This window comes from Brachycentrus maculatus, unplaced genomic scaffold (genome assembly GCF_059751285.1).
Source record: "Brachycentrus maculatus isolate JH-2025_06_01 unplaced genomic scaffold, ASM5975128v1 h1tg000013l, whole genome shotgun sequence".
Lineage (NCBI taxonomy): Eukaryota > Metazoa > Arthropoda > Insecta > Trichoptera > Brachycentridae > Brachycentrus > Brachycentrus maculatus.
Genome location: NW_028280767.1, coordinates 562,115 through 577,778, shown reverse-complemented (window position 1 = coordinate 577,778; position 15,664 = coordinate 562,115). Strand labels below are relative to the sequence as shown.

Genomic DNA, 15,664 nt, shown 5'->3' with positions numbered 1-15,664 from the left:
GGAATTGATAACATATACAGGTTAAATGAAGTATGTAGTACCTGTTCATAGAGGATGTTTGGACGTTGAGAGACAGGACTACTGCCGCTTATAGTATTACGTCTCTGGACTACTGAGCGAGGCTTGGACAGGAAGATCCTGGAACAAAACATGTGCAAAGTTTACATTTGCTCTTGTATGGAAGCAATAGGTTAATTAGTAGTATGTGTATCAGTACCTTTACATTGCACAGTGCATATCATGGATGTACTGGCAATTTTTTTTTTTTACATTAGCTGTATATATATTTTATTTTTATTTTAGATGTAACATATTTTAAATATTTTTTGCAGAGACCCACCAACCCACCTTGTGTGTCTTGTAGGTGGAGTTCCTCTAACATACGTTTTTTTTATTGTTTTTATCTATTTCAACCTAATACAATACACAAAATACTAATTTTAATACACAAAAAAAATAAAGGTTTTTTTTATACAATCTTCATAGAATTTACCATTGATCATTTACCCATTACTTTATTTTGCCTTTGTTTCATATTTATTTTTGACCTCTTTTCTCCGTCAGCAACAAATTAAAAATGTTATATACGATATATTGAAGTGTTCTACTCCTTTATTTACTGTCAATTTTTGGGACTATCAAACCTTCGTTGTGGGTAAATCGTGTATCATGGTTGTATGTATACTAGAAGATTCCTATATCGATATTTCTTTCTATTCGTTAACTCGGAAATATGCAATTTTGATTTTGATGCATATTATAAAGTTTTCAACGTTCTATAAACTGGCAAAATACACTAAGTATATATATATATATATATATATATATATATATATATATATGGGATTTTAAAAGAAAATTCTACTTTAAGTTTAATAGCGGGTATTTTATTGAATAACAGGGATTATTCAAACAGGGATTTTAGAGTCAAAGTTTTTTGCCAGCATATTATGAAGAAGTACCTGTTCTTTGATGATAGAATATAGTCGGATGTGCGGGACTCCGGTTGGGAACCGATCTCACTCTCATCCGAGGAAGAACTGATCTCCAAATCCAGCTCTGGGGGAGGTATGGGCACAGGAACCGCCCTACAAGCAAAAACGTTTCATATTAAACAAATATGTATTGTTATGAAGTATATAATATCGAACACTGGATTAATCATCCTACGGATGATATACAGTACACTCCCAAATTTTCCGGGATGGATGGTGAAAAAAATCATGTATTATTGATATCCTAGCTAATCCAAAAACATGAAAACTAATAATAAACAAAAAGAAATTTAAAACAGACAAGATGGTCCGATAGCAGGCCTGTACGGCTGTCCAAACTTAAAACACAGTAAGGGACATTTTTTTGTAGTACGTTTTTTTGCATTTTCTAAGTAGATTCTACTTATTCTCAATATTATTCATATTTAAAGCATTTACTTTGTGGTTAGTCATTTTTACTTATTTATTTTTTTACAAAAATGTTAATAATACTAGTATATAACCACTCACCAAGATTTTTATGTCTACCGGTTTCGAGACGTACCCATCTCTTCGTCAGGACAATCACTATTACAGCATGCAAACAATACCACCCTTCACCACCATAGCACCATTTATACACTTAAAACTACACAAAATGTTTAACACATGCGATTTTTGGTCGACCCGAAGACCAACATGCACTAAAGTTTTTACCACAGACATGCGTTACGAGCTGAGGTTAAACATGCACTAACCTCGGCTCGTAACGCATGTCTGTGGTGCATGTTGGCTTTCGGGTCGACCAAAAATCGCATGTGTTAAACATTTTGTGTAGTTTTAAGTGTGTAAATGGTGCTAGAGTGGAGAAGGGTGGTATTGTTTGCATGCTGTAATAGTGATTGCCTGACGAAGAGACAGGTACGTCTCGAAACCGGTAGATATAAAAATCTCGGTGAGTGGTTTTATACTAATATTATTAACATTTTTATAAATAAGATTCTACTAAGTCCAAAAATGCAAAAAAAAATGTACTACAAAAAAATGTCCCTTACTGTATTTTGAGTTTGGACAGCCGTGTACTGGAAGAAAGTCGCATCCAACGGGGAACTGTGGAAGTCCAAGAGCGAGGTCTTTGTTCAATACTGGATATAAGAAGAAGGTTGAAGTAAGTAAGTAAAGTGATCTTATTCTTCTTCATGAGCCCTCTGACCTCCACTGCTAGATATAAACCTCTTCCCCTTCTTTCCATTTCCTCCGGTCGGTAGCTGTTTGCAGCCAGTTTCTACCCCCCACATCGACTATGCCGTCAAATCATCTCTTTTGGGGTCTACCGACACGTCTTTTATTCCCCCAAGCTCTCTATCGTAAAATTCTTGGAATCCATCTAAAGTGATCACTTAACCAGATTATGACAGATTGTATGCCCTCAAGTTTTGGAAATAGGTGGCTGAGGCGAATACAGGGTATAAAGTGGTATGACTTCGTCAGGAATGACGATGTGAGGAGAAGAACTCAACAGCCCCTCATACTGGAAGTCCTGAAGACGAGAAGGTGGACATGGTTGGGACATGTCCTTAGAATGCCACCTGAGAGCATCAACCCCTCGTGTCTCTTCTTCCAACCCCGAGGATTCCGGCGCCCCGGAAGGCCGCTGACGACCATTCACCGACTATACTCAGCGGAACATCGAGACGCCGGACTGACCTGGGAGGAAGCCAAAGAGACGGCGCGTGACAGAGTGACTTGGAGACGTCTCATGTTGGCCATATGCTCTACATAGGGAGCGAACATGGAAAGAAGTAGAAGAAGTTTGCCCTGAAAATACCCAGACTTACACATTCGCCTTCATTCTAGGTTGAGATGCCAAAATGTGAGTTTTTTTTGTTGATCCCAAAATTCCATGTTGAGTGTTTGTCTGTTCGTACATCTGAATATATGTACATTTGTTTTGTAATGTACCTGGGCAGGGGCATGGCAAAGTCCCGCAGGGCCAGCAGCTCGGGGCGCGGCGCGGGCAGGCTGCCCCAGCGGCCGCAGTCGGCGGAGCGCTTGCGGCTCGGCAGGCGGTAGGGCTTGATGTAGATCTGCCCGTAGGTGTGCGTGTGGCGCGGCCGCTTCTTCAGCGTCAGCAGCACGTCGGCCGGCGACTCCTGGCAGAGCAGCACCACCTCCTTGGGCTCCCAGCCCACCACCGTCTGATAGTTCACCTGCAACAGTCACGTACACCATCATTTAGTTCACTGCCACGATTTATAGAATAAAATAATTTTACTACGGGGTCAATATACAAAACATGTGTTCGACCAATAGCCACTTATGGGATTGAGGCAAGAGCAGATACTTCCAGAACAAAATCTCGACTTCGCACCTCGAAATATGCCTCATAACCGGAAACACGTTGCGAGACCGAGTAAGAAATACCGACATCCGGAGCATATGTAAGATATCGTGAGGCAGGGACGACAACGAAGGCAATACTGGAATGAACATATAAACAGAAAGTCAGAAGACAGACTTCCACGTATCGCCCTTCAAGGTAACCCTGAAGGACGGAGACCCCCGGCAGACCTCCGAAAAGGTGGAAAGACAGCTGGGAGTCAACATCTCAAGAGCGACATGCGGAGGCACAAACAGATCCCTAGGATCTACAAAAAGAAGAAGAAGACTACGGGGTGGGGTATCGGTAATAATAACTCATAATTACGATGCAATGAGTTTATTCAATAGGTTGCTATGACATATTATTTTAAAACAAAGTTATATTTTAATTGTAAAATAATTTTATTTGACCAGCGACCAGGTTTCTTTAAAATTCCATGTTATATACAAAACAAGGCAGGGGTTGAAATCCATGATGATGATGTCGGTTATGACGAAACCCGATCGCTGATAAAATAAAATTTATGTGAAAAAAACTTTATGATTTTTATTTTATTTTATAAAATGCAGTTTCACCAAGAAATGTCAGAAAATGTTTTTAATTTAGGGATCTTTGCTTGATATAGCCAATGTTATTTTTCGCACTAAAAACTGTGAAAATAAAAAATAAAGATATTCAATAATGACTAATTTGATAACAAGCGTTATCTACCGTCTTATACCATAATAAATAATTTCATTAATTGATTCGGCAGTCACTTTGTGGTAAAATCTATCCATTTTTTATTTAAGTTTTACTTACTAAATGATGCATTCCGCATTATTTTCAAAAACCATATGGTGTAAATAATTAGGGTTGAATTAATTTGCAATTTTAAAAAACAATATTTTGACTTACGTCCGTAACAAACTAAGAAACTTGAACTAAGAGAATGAGCAATAACATTTTATATTGTAATAAACATTTTATATTGAACCTTACGAGGAATCGAATAACACGCGTGTTATGCAGATAAGGCTGAAATGACTGTGACAGGGTTACTGGTTCCGAGTGAGAGTGATAAAAGTTTCAATATAAATACACATTTCCTCCAGATAAGGATACAAGCTAGATAGACCAAGCCCAGTGCAGTTTTAACCCTTTGCCCGATACTAACTAAACCGTGAACACCGTGTTTCGCTGGTTTTCTGAATTCAATCGTGCTCCCACTTAGTAAAAGGACGAATTTCATGAAGGTCGTCCAAAATCGACTAGAAAAAATTGATGCTTTGTGTGAACTGATATTGCAAGATCGTTATGTGAGATTGGGGCACGCTTGGGCAATAGTTTCACTAGCATACATTTAATAATGCATGAACATTTGGCCGGCAAAAATATTTGTTCACATTGGATGCCGCATAATTTGATAATCGCTCAAAAAAAGGCTTATGTCGATCGGTGCAAACAAACGTTAAAAAAATTAAACCGCGCACGAAGCACTTCGAAGCAAATGGACACCGGTTTTTTTCGGAATAACTGGACATGTCACCATCGTTCCATTAGAGCAACGTAGAACGGTCAATTCTAAATGGTACACTACCATTTGTTTGCCAGAGATGTTCGGAAAATAAGAGAAATCAATTTCAGAAGACGAATCATTTTCCACTATGACAATGCAAGCTATCACACATCAGCTCAATCGAGTGAATTTTTGAGCATTCAAAACATTGAATTGATGGGTCATCTACCGTGCAGTTCTGATTTGGCACCAAATGATATTTTCTTATTCCCGCATCAAAAATATGTTGCGAGGTCAATGTTTATCGACGCCTGAAGAGGCAGTTGATACGTTCAAAACACATGTTTTGGAGGTACCTCAATCGGACTGGAAAAAATGCTTCGAAAATTGGTTCAAACGCATGTAAAAGCGTATTGATCTTCAGAGGGGGTATTTTGAAAACCAATAAAGGCATTTTCGGTTTACTTGTCTATTTCAAAATTTAAGTAGCAACCTACGTAATAGGAAAATAGGTAGGTAAGTGATTTACATATTTAAAATACCTGTCACTGCTCGCCCAGAACACATCCACTTGAGAGTGCTCAACTGATTCCCTCCATGTCTGGATTCCCTCTGTGGAGACATGTTTGGATGACTAATTACCTTTGTTGTTGGAAAATATAGGTCCCGCCCATTCCAGGGGGCAACATATGTTTCAAGAATGTATTCATATGTCCGATATTCTTTACGTTTGACGTATTTATACGTCCCGCTTAGTTAACAGGTTAAGCATCAGTCGACCGAATAGGTAGAAATACCTTTCCCGTCCTTAGGGCGCTACCCGGAATTCCGTGTAATTTTACCGTCCGTCATGTCAGTTAGCGTTTTAAAACGACGATTGGCTTAGATTGGCTTGTGCTTTTGTCCATCTTTCTTCGAATCGGAGCTCTTGATCGGTGCGTGAACACGTTGCGAGTAAATTTGATCACGCTAAACTGTCATAGTGGTTTTCATTTTTCAAAACCGGACTGCCGGGCGGTGAAATCCCGTGTAGTGGACAAACGCCTTTAGTGTGTTAAAAAGATTTGTAAAATTGCATCCTCAAACATTTGAATTGTCTTAAAACAGTTGTTTTCCTAATTCCATTACAATAGTATCATGTTTAGTCATCGGTTTGTCGTAACGTATGAGTCAACATTCCGACAACTTTCGTTCAATACAAATTTAACAAGAATAATGCATGTACTTTCAATATATATATATATAAGTATTTGCTATTTCAGCAAAACTGTCAATGGCAAAAAACAAGATAATACGGTGAATTTTATATAATATTCACAAGAACTATTCCAACTGCTCGGCTGTCCAAACTCAAAACACAGTAAGGGACATTTTTTTTGTAGTACGTTTTTTTGCATTTTTGGACTAAGTAGAGTAGAATCTAGTCCAAAAATGCAAAAAAAACGTACTACAAAAAAATGTCCCTTACTGTGTTTTAAGTTTGGACAGCCGTGCTGTTAATACTTTTGCATAGAGCACAACATACATAATTTATGGATTTGGGGTTAAATTTGTAGAATTTCAATTTAGTTTACAAATTAAATGTTAAAATCAAACACTTATTTTTAATATCTAGTAAATTGTATTTTATTATTAAAAATACATAAAAATAAAATTTGAGATAAACGTTTCGCCTTGTTATGGCATTTTCAAACAAATGTCATTCATTTGAAAAAAATTGTGTTTTTTTTAACAATAAAATTTAACAATTTAGTAGACTCAAAAATCAGTGTTCGATTTTAACATTTAATATACTTATGTATAAACATTTTAAGTAATTGATATTTTTCTGAAAACACCATTTTCGCATTGAAAAGATGAGTTTTTCTTCGAAATAATTACATAGTTTTGAAAAGAAAAGATTTATTAAAAAAAAGAAGTTTAAAAAAATTATAAAAATATTTTTTCTATACCCATTTTAAAAAACAAAAAATATCCAATATACATTTTTTTTAACTATCGGGCGTGGATACACTAGCAGCCCTACGCGGCTGAGCGCATTCTGATTTGAAAGCTTGAGACGAGCTTGAGATATTAGCCTTTACAGGAGTCTAAAGGTAAGTTATTTTACATAAATTTGTAAATATCAAAGTGCTGCATCGTAAGGGTGTTATCTTTGTGTAAAGTTCTGCATTGTGTTATTGTTATCTTTCAGTGTCGTGGTTAGGACTTTGTGCCAGGTTGTGAGATAGGGTTGTTCTTTCTTTTTTATGTCCATGGTTTGTTAGGATTGTGATAGGCTTGTGTCAAGAAAAAAATTATGTATATGTGTCGTTACTTGTGAAAGGGATCCGTAATAGTGTCGATGAATAATGGTTGAGTGAAAATGCGATGACTGACCATTCTCTGTAAATGTCTTTGCACTGTTCCGTGTCTGTCTGCTGTGCTGGTCGGGGTTGTGGGCGTCTGTGTACCGGCCAACATCGGGTCGGAATCGGATCTAGCTGACTAACTGAACTAAATACTAATCCCTTTCACTGCCTACACCCAGGTACTTCTAGAAAATTTGGTGATGGATTTACAAACTTGTATTTATTTAGATTGGCAGTGACAGGGATATTTAAGGCTTTTAAATGTAAATTCACAGTAAAATCGGGATAAAACTTTATGTTGTTTCACATTTTCAATAAATTTCGCAACTTAGTTAAAAAAAAAAACAAAATTCTTTGCAAGAGCAAATCTGTCAGGAAGCCTAGATGCTTCTGTATCAGATCTGGGCATGCGGTGGGACAGCTTTCAATGTAAAGATCAATACACAACCGTCGCAAAAGGCAGTTTGTAGAAATAAATGACTTACTTGAACGATTCCATCTCCAATCTCAATTTTGCCATTGGAATGAGCCAGGGACTTGATGTTCACAATTTGGTGAATTCCATTTATGCTCGGTAAAATATCAAAACCAATTTCCTGCTCTTTCTTCTTCACCGTGGCCAAATCCAGAGTAGTAGGTTGCAACACCATGGGATCTGATATGTCCTGGAATACAATTATAATAAATTTTGTTAATAAATTTATATCTAGGAAGCATGTTCACAAGGGATGGAAAAGTGGATAAGGATACTGAGAGAAGAGTGAATGCAGGGAATAAAACAAATGGTGCTTTGAACAGAGTGATTGCAAATAAAGATATGTCCATGGAAGCCAAGCTAATGTATGGACACTAATGTATGGAAGCGGAACATGGAACTGGCAAGGAAGGACGAAAACGCTGTTGAACTTCGCTCCCTCAGACGAATGTGTGGAAAATCATTGTATAACAGAATTAAAAACGAAGATATAGAAGGGAATGTAACGTTGAACAAGGAATAATTGAAAAGTTTAGGAAGAGTTCTTTACGGTGGTACGGACATGTGGAGCGAATGGATAGCGAGAGAATGACTAAGAAAATATATGTGGCGAATGTGAGCGGGAAAACAGAATGAGGATGACCGAAACACTTAGCACAATCAGATCGGAGGCGAGGAGTGTATGTCAGGACAGAAGAGTGTGGCGTTCCATCCTTTCTGCCTACCCCTGCGGGGAAACGGCCTGATGGTAGTAGAAGTAGTAGTAGTGAAGAAAGAACAGTAAAATTAATTTATGAGGCAAATGCGGTTAGTAAGACGCAAAGGAAGACTAAGAAAAACTTGGCATGATCAAGTATTTCAAATACTTGAAAGTGGTCATGATCATAAAAGGCAAAATAGAATATAAAAAATAGAGGAAGTGGATATTTACCATATTATGGTAACATATCGCTCACTCCTTTCAAGAACGTCATAAATCAAAAAACTTGATTTTTCAGGAGAGCATTTTTAAAGTTTAAAAATATAACACAATGCATTAAAAATAAATATTGAGCCACTTATTGAACTTTTTACTGTGCAACAGATCTTTTTAGGTAAAGCCTGAAGGTTATTGTCCATTTGAAAAATATTTAGTATATTTAAAAAAAATAATTAAACAATACCTTTTCTTCGAAATGCAAAAACAACACTTTCTGCTCTGTAGCGGGTAAATATTAAGTTAAAAATATGCCACTTTTGCTGGGATATAGTACATTTTCTGGCCATTCCGAAAACATGCACAACTGAAAATTGGCGATTTTTGATTTATGACGTTCTTGAAAGGAGTGAGCGATATCGACGGCCCCTACGTAAAATACTCTATCTGCAAATCTGTTACTTTACAGGAGAGAACTTAGAAGATTTTTTTCAACATATTTTTTTTTATTAAGTAACGGTTTTATCTGAAATTCCAAACTAGTATTATACATTCAAAAATACGTATTAAAATAATGTATTAAATCGTTTTAAAACTTTATGCTTTGTCAAAATTAAGTAGTTAGCGTTTTAGGAGTTCAGTTCATTTCGAAAATTTAATGTAGATAGTATCTTAAACGCCTGAAAACTAGGGGTAATTTATTATTTATTTATTTATATTTGTAGATAACGGTCAGTGGATAACGTACACCAAATATCTCAAAATTGACAAAAATGTAGTTAAGAGCACTTTACGTAGGGCACGTCGATATTATGTTTAATATGAAATGTGAGCCTACTTAACCTTTTAAAGTTAACTTTGTTCCTAACGTTCAATGGGATTCATTGTGCCTTTTTGGTACTCTATAATACACGTGTGTCACATTATTCTTGAAATATATCGTAATGTAAACAAATTAGATCGTAACATAAATAAATCAAAGCACGCATCGTGTGTCACTCTTACCCACTGGCGATGCGTAGCGTCGAGAGTGAGACAGATATAGGGCATGATTATGGCGCGGACTAATTACCGACCGCAAGAAAAATCAGGGATCTGTTGTTTTATTTATCCTTGTGGTGTTACAAATTATTAGTCAGATATTTCAACAGATGTCATAAGGCCGAGGATTGACGTATTATTTTATCCAAAGTTCCACACCATGAAAAAATCCCTCCAAGTTGAACTGAGGTTCGAAACTTGGAGCAAAGTGAAAACACAAACGCTTATGTCAGCCGCGTATGGGGCATGTCTTGTTAAAACACATACGCTTATGCGAGCCGCGTGGATCCGGTTAACTAAGCACAGTCAAAATTTGGAGCAATTGCATTATTGCGGTGGAATGAACAAGCTTATGAACAAACATAAAGGTATGCATTTTTGGATTAACGTTTTACATAGTAAATACCGCTATTTCTTTGTTGACACGTGTTTCGATGCATTCCGCATCATTTTCAAACACCGTATGGATAGATTTTACCACAAATGAATGTGACTGCCGAATCAATTAATGAAATTAGTAAAAATACGCTTTTACATTTTACCATTTTTATTTTGTGGGTAATTTAGTCTTAATGTAATAAAAAAATGTGTCAAAATTAAATAGTGTGTTGTATTCAGAAATTATGTCATCTTTATTAGTGGTGCAATGGGTTGATCTCAGACACTGGGGGGTTCTCACGGAGCGCACAAATGAGAAGAAATAAACATATGTATATAGAAAGTATTTATTCACTATTACCCTGGACTGGTACCTGAAGCGGAGGGCTGATCACCATTCCTTCGTGTGTTAACGATCAAGATAACACTGTGTTTGTATAATAATAATAATAAATTTGGATAACTTATATAGCACCATTTTCATAAAATAATACCTCAAGGGCGCTTCACTGTGAATGAATTGGGGAAATAATTATGGTGGAAATGATTTAGAAAAAAAAGGGTTTTTAGTCTTTTCCTAAAGATCATCTCACTCTCACTATTTCTAACCATTGGAGGAAGAGCATTTCACGCCAATGCCACAGCAATGCAGTGCCCTATGCACCATTGGGGTGCGGATAAGGGTTTGAATAGAATTTATGTGTTTATTTTAAATCAAACTCAGATCAATAAATAATTTGAATAGAATATAGAAAGTTACCTGTATAATGTAATTTGCTAGGGAATACAGCTCTTTGCACGAATCCTTGATGACCAATAGAGGGCTCTCTGCAAATCTGTCCAGATGAGCGCTTCTTGCCATTTCCCTCGACAACCTGAGAAGCTCCGATTTTATTTCATTGTAGTTTGAAAGCCCGGCAAACGGAGATCTAGAGCAGAAAAGTGCACCTTCAGATAAAATCGGATGAAAATCCAGTCAAAAGTTTGAAAGAAATGCCCTGTAGTTCCCTTCCGGTACTAAAAAAACATCCGCATGCAACGGTGATATCGCTCACTCCTTTCAAGAACGTCATAAATAAAAAACTTGATTTTTCAGGACGTTTTTAAAGTTCAAAAATATAATACAATGTATTGAAAATAAAATCAAGCAGCTTACTGAACTTTTTGCTGTGCAACAGATCTTTTTAGGTTTTTTCTCCATTTGAAACATATTTTGGATATTTAAAAAAATATTTAAACAATACCTTTTTTTCAAAATGCAAAAACAACATTTTCTGCCCTGTAGCGGGTAAATATTAAGTTAAAAATATGCCTCTTTTGCTGGGATATATGTAGTACATTTTCTGGGCATTCCGAAAACATGCACAACTGAAAATTAACGATTTTTGATTTATGACGTTCTTGAAAGGAGTGAGCGATATGTGGATATTTAATTAAGGAAAAATCTCTTCTATATTTATTTTTATGCAATTTTTTGTACATTCTATCATTTTGATTTGAAGTTATGCGGTTTCGAAAATAATGGAACCTATCCCCCAGTTTTGTATGTACTTCAAGTCTTTTTATGCGAATTTTTTTATAAGACTCCCCGTGGAACGTATCTATCGCATAAAAAGCGACCCAAGTGTATTATTCTTCAAACCCTCATCTGTACCCAATGGTGCATAGGGCACTGCATCATATAAACGCAGTGTTATCTTGATCAATGACCACATGAAGGAAAGGTGATCAGCCCTCCGCTTAAGGTACCAGTCCAGGGTAATATTGAATAAATATCACAGTGGTGTAAAATCACTGATATTTATTTTTCACCCTCTCCCCATGAGAATTGAGCCCGGGACTTCCAGCACGGTAGCTAAACACGCTAACCATCACAATCACTTATATTTATTCAACCCCCCTCTGACAAGGTGTATTAAATTAACCCTTACCGGGCCCCCCAAAATTTAAAAAAAAAAATCTAGGTAGACAGTTACAATCCGATTAGAAAACAATCTTTTGTCCTCTGCTCCACATACTGCTGTAATAGATACGAGTGACATAAATGTAAGCTTGGAATTTAAATAAATAATACAAATGGTGAAAAAAATGTCGAATAACATCCGGCATGAGACCTACGAGGAAAAAAACGATGGCGAATGAGATTCGACATTGGACCAGTAAGGGTTAAATAATGAATAAATTAATTTGATTTATAATAATATTATGGAAACTTACATGTCAAGCCAATACGCCAAAGGCTTGACCATGGCTATGACGTTTGTAACATCGCTCAGCGTTTGAGTCTCCACTCTGGAGCTATTCTCGAGGTGCTTCAGCTCGTTGAACAGAGACGTGGCCGCGCAGGAGAGCTTCAAGGCGAGGTGTTGGAGATTTTCAATGTCCAAGTCGTAATGCTATAAGAAAAGAAAAAATATATATTGTAACTGCAGTTAGTTGGTAGAATTCCATATTGAATTGTTGGGTAATATATCCAAAATAAAACATGGTTGTTGTTGGATTGAATTCTACATTTATTTATGTATATTTTAATATGTGACGCATTTTGTCTTCTTAGGACATTATCAAACACTCTGTGTTTGTAGAATTCAATCCAACAAAAACCGTGTTTTATTTTGGATATATTACCCAACAAAGAAAAAAAATTCATTCACAACATTTTGAGTTAGTCAATTTCTTTTCAAAGAGGGTTTCCTGCACAAAACAACAGAGGGGATGATCGAGGGAATAAACGGCAGAGGACGCCCACGCCGCGAATACCTAAGCGACTTGTACAAAGACATGGGCTGCTTGACGTATGAGGAGCTGAAGAGGGCTTCCGAAAACAGACAAAAATGGCGAAGGAGATGTGATCAGTTGATGCAGAACAATCCGCAGGATTGAGACCAGGGAGAGAGAGATCAACACCCAATGGTGCATAGGGCACTGCATCATATAAACGCAGTGTTATCATGATCATTTAATCATGAAAAAAGGATGATCAGCCCTCTGCTTCAGGTACCAGTCCAGGGTTCTATTGAAATATTGAATAAATATTAGAGTGAAAAAATCTCTTATATTTATTTGACCCCCCTGGTAATTGAACCCGGGAATTTCAGTACGGTAGCTAAGCGTGCTGACCATTACACTACAGGGGGGTGTCCAAATAATTGTTCACAAATCTGGGTTTCCTCCGCTTATAAGTGTTATTTTTATATATTTTTTAACATCTCAAGGTAGATGAAGAAGAATATGGAAGTCTGGGTATTTAAAGGGCTTATGACCTGTAATAGGCTGGTTTAGATATCCCTATACACACGTGCAACATTCATCATTCTACCCATGATTGACAACCATACTACATACTCAAATTCTTGGAAGTTATATATAAATCTTGGAACTTCTGTATATATATGGTTCGATTTCAAAACATAGCGCTTGAATCACTAGATTTCAATAGAGACATCTATTGGTGATATGAAGAAGAAAAAAAAACAAAATATACACTTTTGTCACTAGCGCCTGTAGATAAAATGTATGTATAACACAATTTCGAAATTAACCCATTCCTGCTATCTAATATTTTAATAAAAAATTTCAAACTGCGATAGAGAAAGAATTCGGGGTAGGAGAAATAAACGACACATCCGGAAAAACGATTATTCGCGGAACGATAGATGTTTCTCTGTAACAACAAACTCACGAAGTTTCGCAATTGTTCAACAGCTTCTAATATCAATTCTTGATGTCCGATTTTCTTCACGCCTAAGATTTGGAGATCGTCAGGCGTCAAATTCAATAACTGCTGACCCTGCACTTCATTCTTCAAAAATAGGGGTATGTATTCCAGAATGACTCCGTCCAAACCTGTCAAAACAAGCAGAAAAATATTTTTGACAAGTCGTTTGAAAACACAAAGAAGGTAAAACTTGTCTCGTTTTAAATAACGATTATATAAATCAAATAAAAATATATAAACACCTTTCAGCCAATAGGCTATTTGGTCCGCTGACCATTCGGCAACATTAACGTACGCCATCAAGGTATTATTTTCACCATTTTTGTTTTCGAAATTATTCACAACCTAGTCTCTGGCCGTGTGTCAGCCATTTAGTGTTGCCATAATCAAGCTCTTTATTCCCTACAATAACGAAACTTAAGTACCTACCGTATTTTTTGGTTATATTATTTTATATTTTACCGGGAAATAAGGTCGTGTATAGTGAACTATTATATTTTCTTTATTTTAATTTAATGTGAAGCAATATTTTCTTTAATTTTACACGTCATTTTTATTTATTTTATGGTGACTAGACTAAATTTATTCTTGCTTTAAAAAATGTTACAGTGGGTTTTCAATAGATGTCACTGTATTCATAAAGAATACGATTCCTTATTTGTATACATATCGCTCACTCCTTTCAACAATGTCATCGATCGTGAGATCATGAGATCGTTTTTAAAGTTAACCTTTTCATAGCCGCAAATAAATTACGCGGCAGTGCTCAACAGGCCAAGTATTTTTTTGAAAAAAAAAGTTGTCAAAAGATTTTTTTTTGTTGTTTTTATTGAATTATAATTTACTTACCAAATATTATATCCCGCATCGATTGTTAGAGTTTTATTCTTGAAGTTAAACCAGTTTCAAATTTTCAGGGTTGTCACACTAAGTCGCACACGCAAGTTTTTATTAAATTTAATATTAATACACAACTATTATTTATCAATGGAATATTTTAAAATAATAAGAAAAACACAAAAAAATTGAGCAAAATAAAAACCCCTGGCGTTCAAAACAATCGATTAAAATAATCAATATTTCAAGTGGTTTGAGTGGTAGCCCTAATGACATCTGTCAACTGTCAGCTGAAAGTGATACCGATAAATCACTTAAAAGTATTTAAAAACTTTATAAAATATTTTGTGAGAACTTCAACACATGGCAATGTATGTTCCGTTTTTGACAGATTGTCAATATGAGTTAAAACTGCGGAGTAATACGTCATCAAAAGTACTGACGAGATATCTCGTCTCTGGCCATACGGGCACTCCGCCATTTGCCGAGATATCTCGTCTCTGGCAACCATCGGGTTAAAAATATAATACAATTTATTAAAAATAAATATCAAGCCACTTATTAAACTTTTTACTGTGCAACTTTTTAGGTAAAACCTGAATGTTTTTCCTCCATTTGAAAAATATTTACAATATTTAAAAAAATAATTAAACAATACCTTTTCTTCAAAATTTCTTCAAAAACAACCGTTTCTGCCCTGTAGCGGGTAAATATTAAGTTTAAAATATGCCGCTTTTGCTGGGATAAAGTACGTTTTCTGGGCATTCCGAAAACATGCACAACTGAAAATTGACGATATTTGATATATGACGTTGTTGAAAGGAGTGAGCGATATGTGAAATCAGTTTTCATATTTATTGGATAAAGATATAAAGTGTGTGAAGGAGTTGAAAGTAAAGTACATTTCTGCTTTATATTTGAATGTCAGCAATTGTTAGGGCATTTGGGGCTTTTAGCTTATACTCGTAGTGTATTGTGTAAGTTTGAAACCTCTGACGTGTAGAAGTACCTACCTACGAGTCTCTCGATTATCATATCATAGACATTGTTATTCCATAGATATTACATAATATTTTCAAATAATCGGTTGACA

The 15,664-nt window shown here is 36.0% G+C and overlaps 1 protein-coding gene across 1 annotated transcript in view; it reads right to left on the bottom strand.

The window, feature by feature from the left end:
• Window positions 1–14,113, bottom strand: part of cnk (connector enhancer of ksr) — a 33,506-nt gene extending 19,393 nt beyond the window's left edge. The window contains exons 1-8 of the mRNA XM_088263527.1: window positions 13,977–14,113; window positions 13,699–13,862; window positions 12,234–12,412; window positions 10,777–10,945; window positions 7,692–7,871; window positions 2,937–3,184; window positions 963–1,088; window positions 42–138 (exon numbers count right to left, since the gene is read on the bottom strand). Coding sequence (XP_088119653.1) covers window positions 42–138; window positions 963–1,088; window positions 2,937–3,184; window positions 7,692–7,871; window positions 10,777–10,945; window positions 12,234–12,412; window positions 13,699–13,862; window positions 13,977–14,034 — 1,221 coding nt within the window. The 5' untranslated portion in view covers window positions 14,035–14,113. The remainder of the gene's footprint in view (window positions 1–41; window positions 139–962; window positions 1,089–2,936; window positions 3,185–7,691; window positions 7,872–10,776; window positions 10,946–12,233; window positions 12,413–13,698; window positions 13,863–13,976) is intronic.
• Between the last annotated feature and the right edge of the window lie 1,551 nt (window positions 14,114–15,664).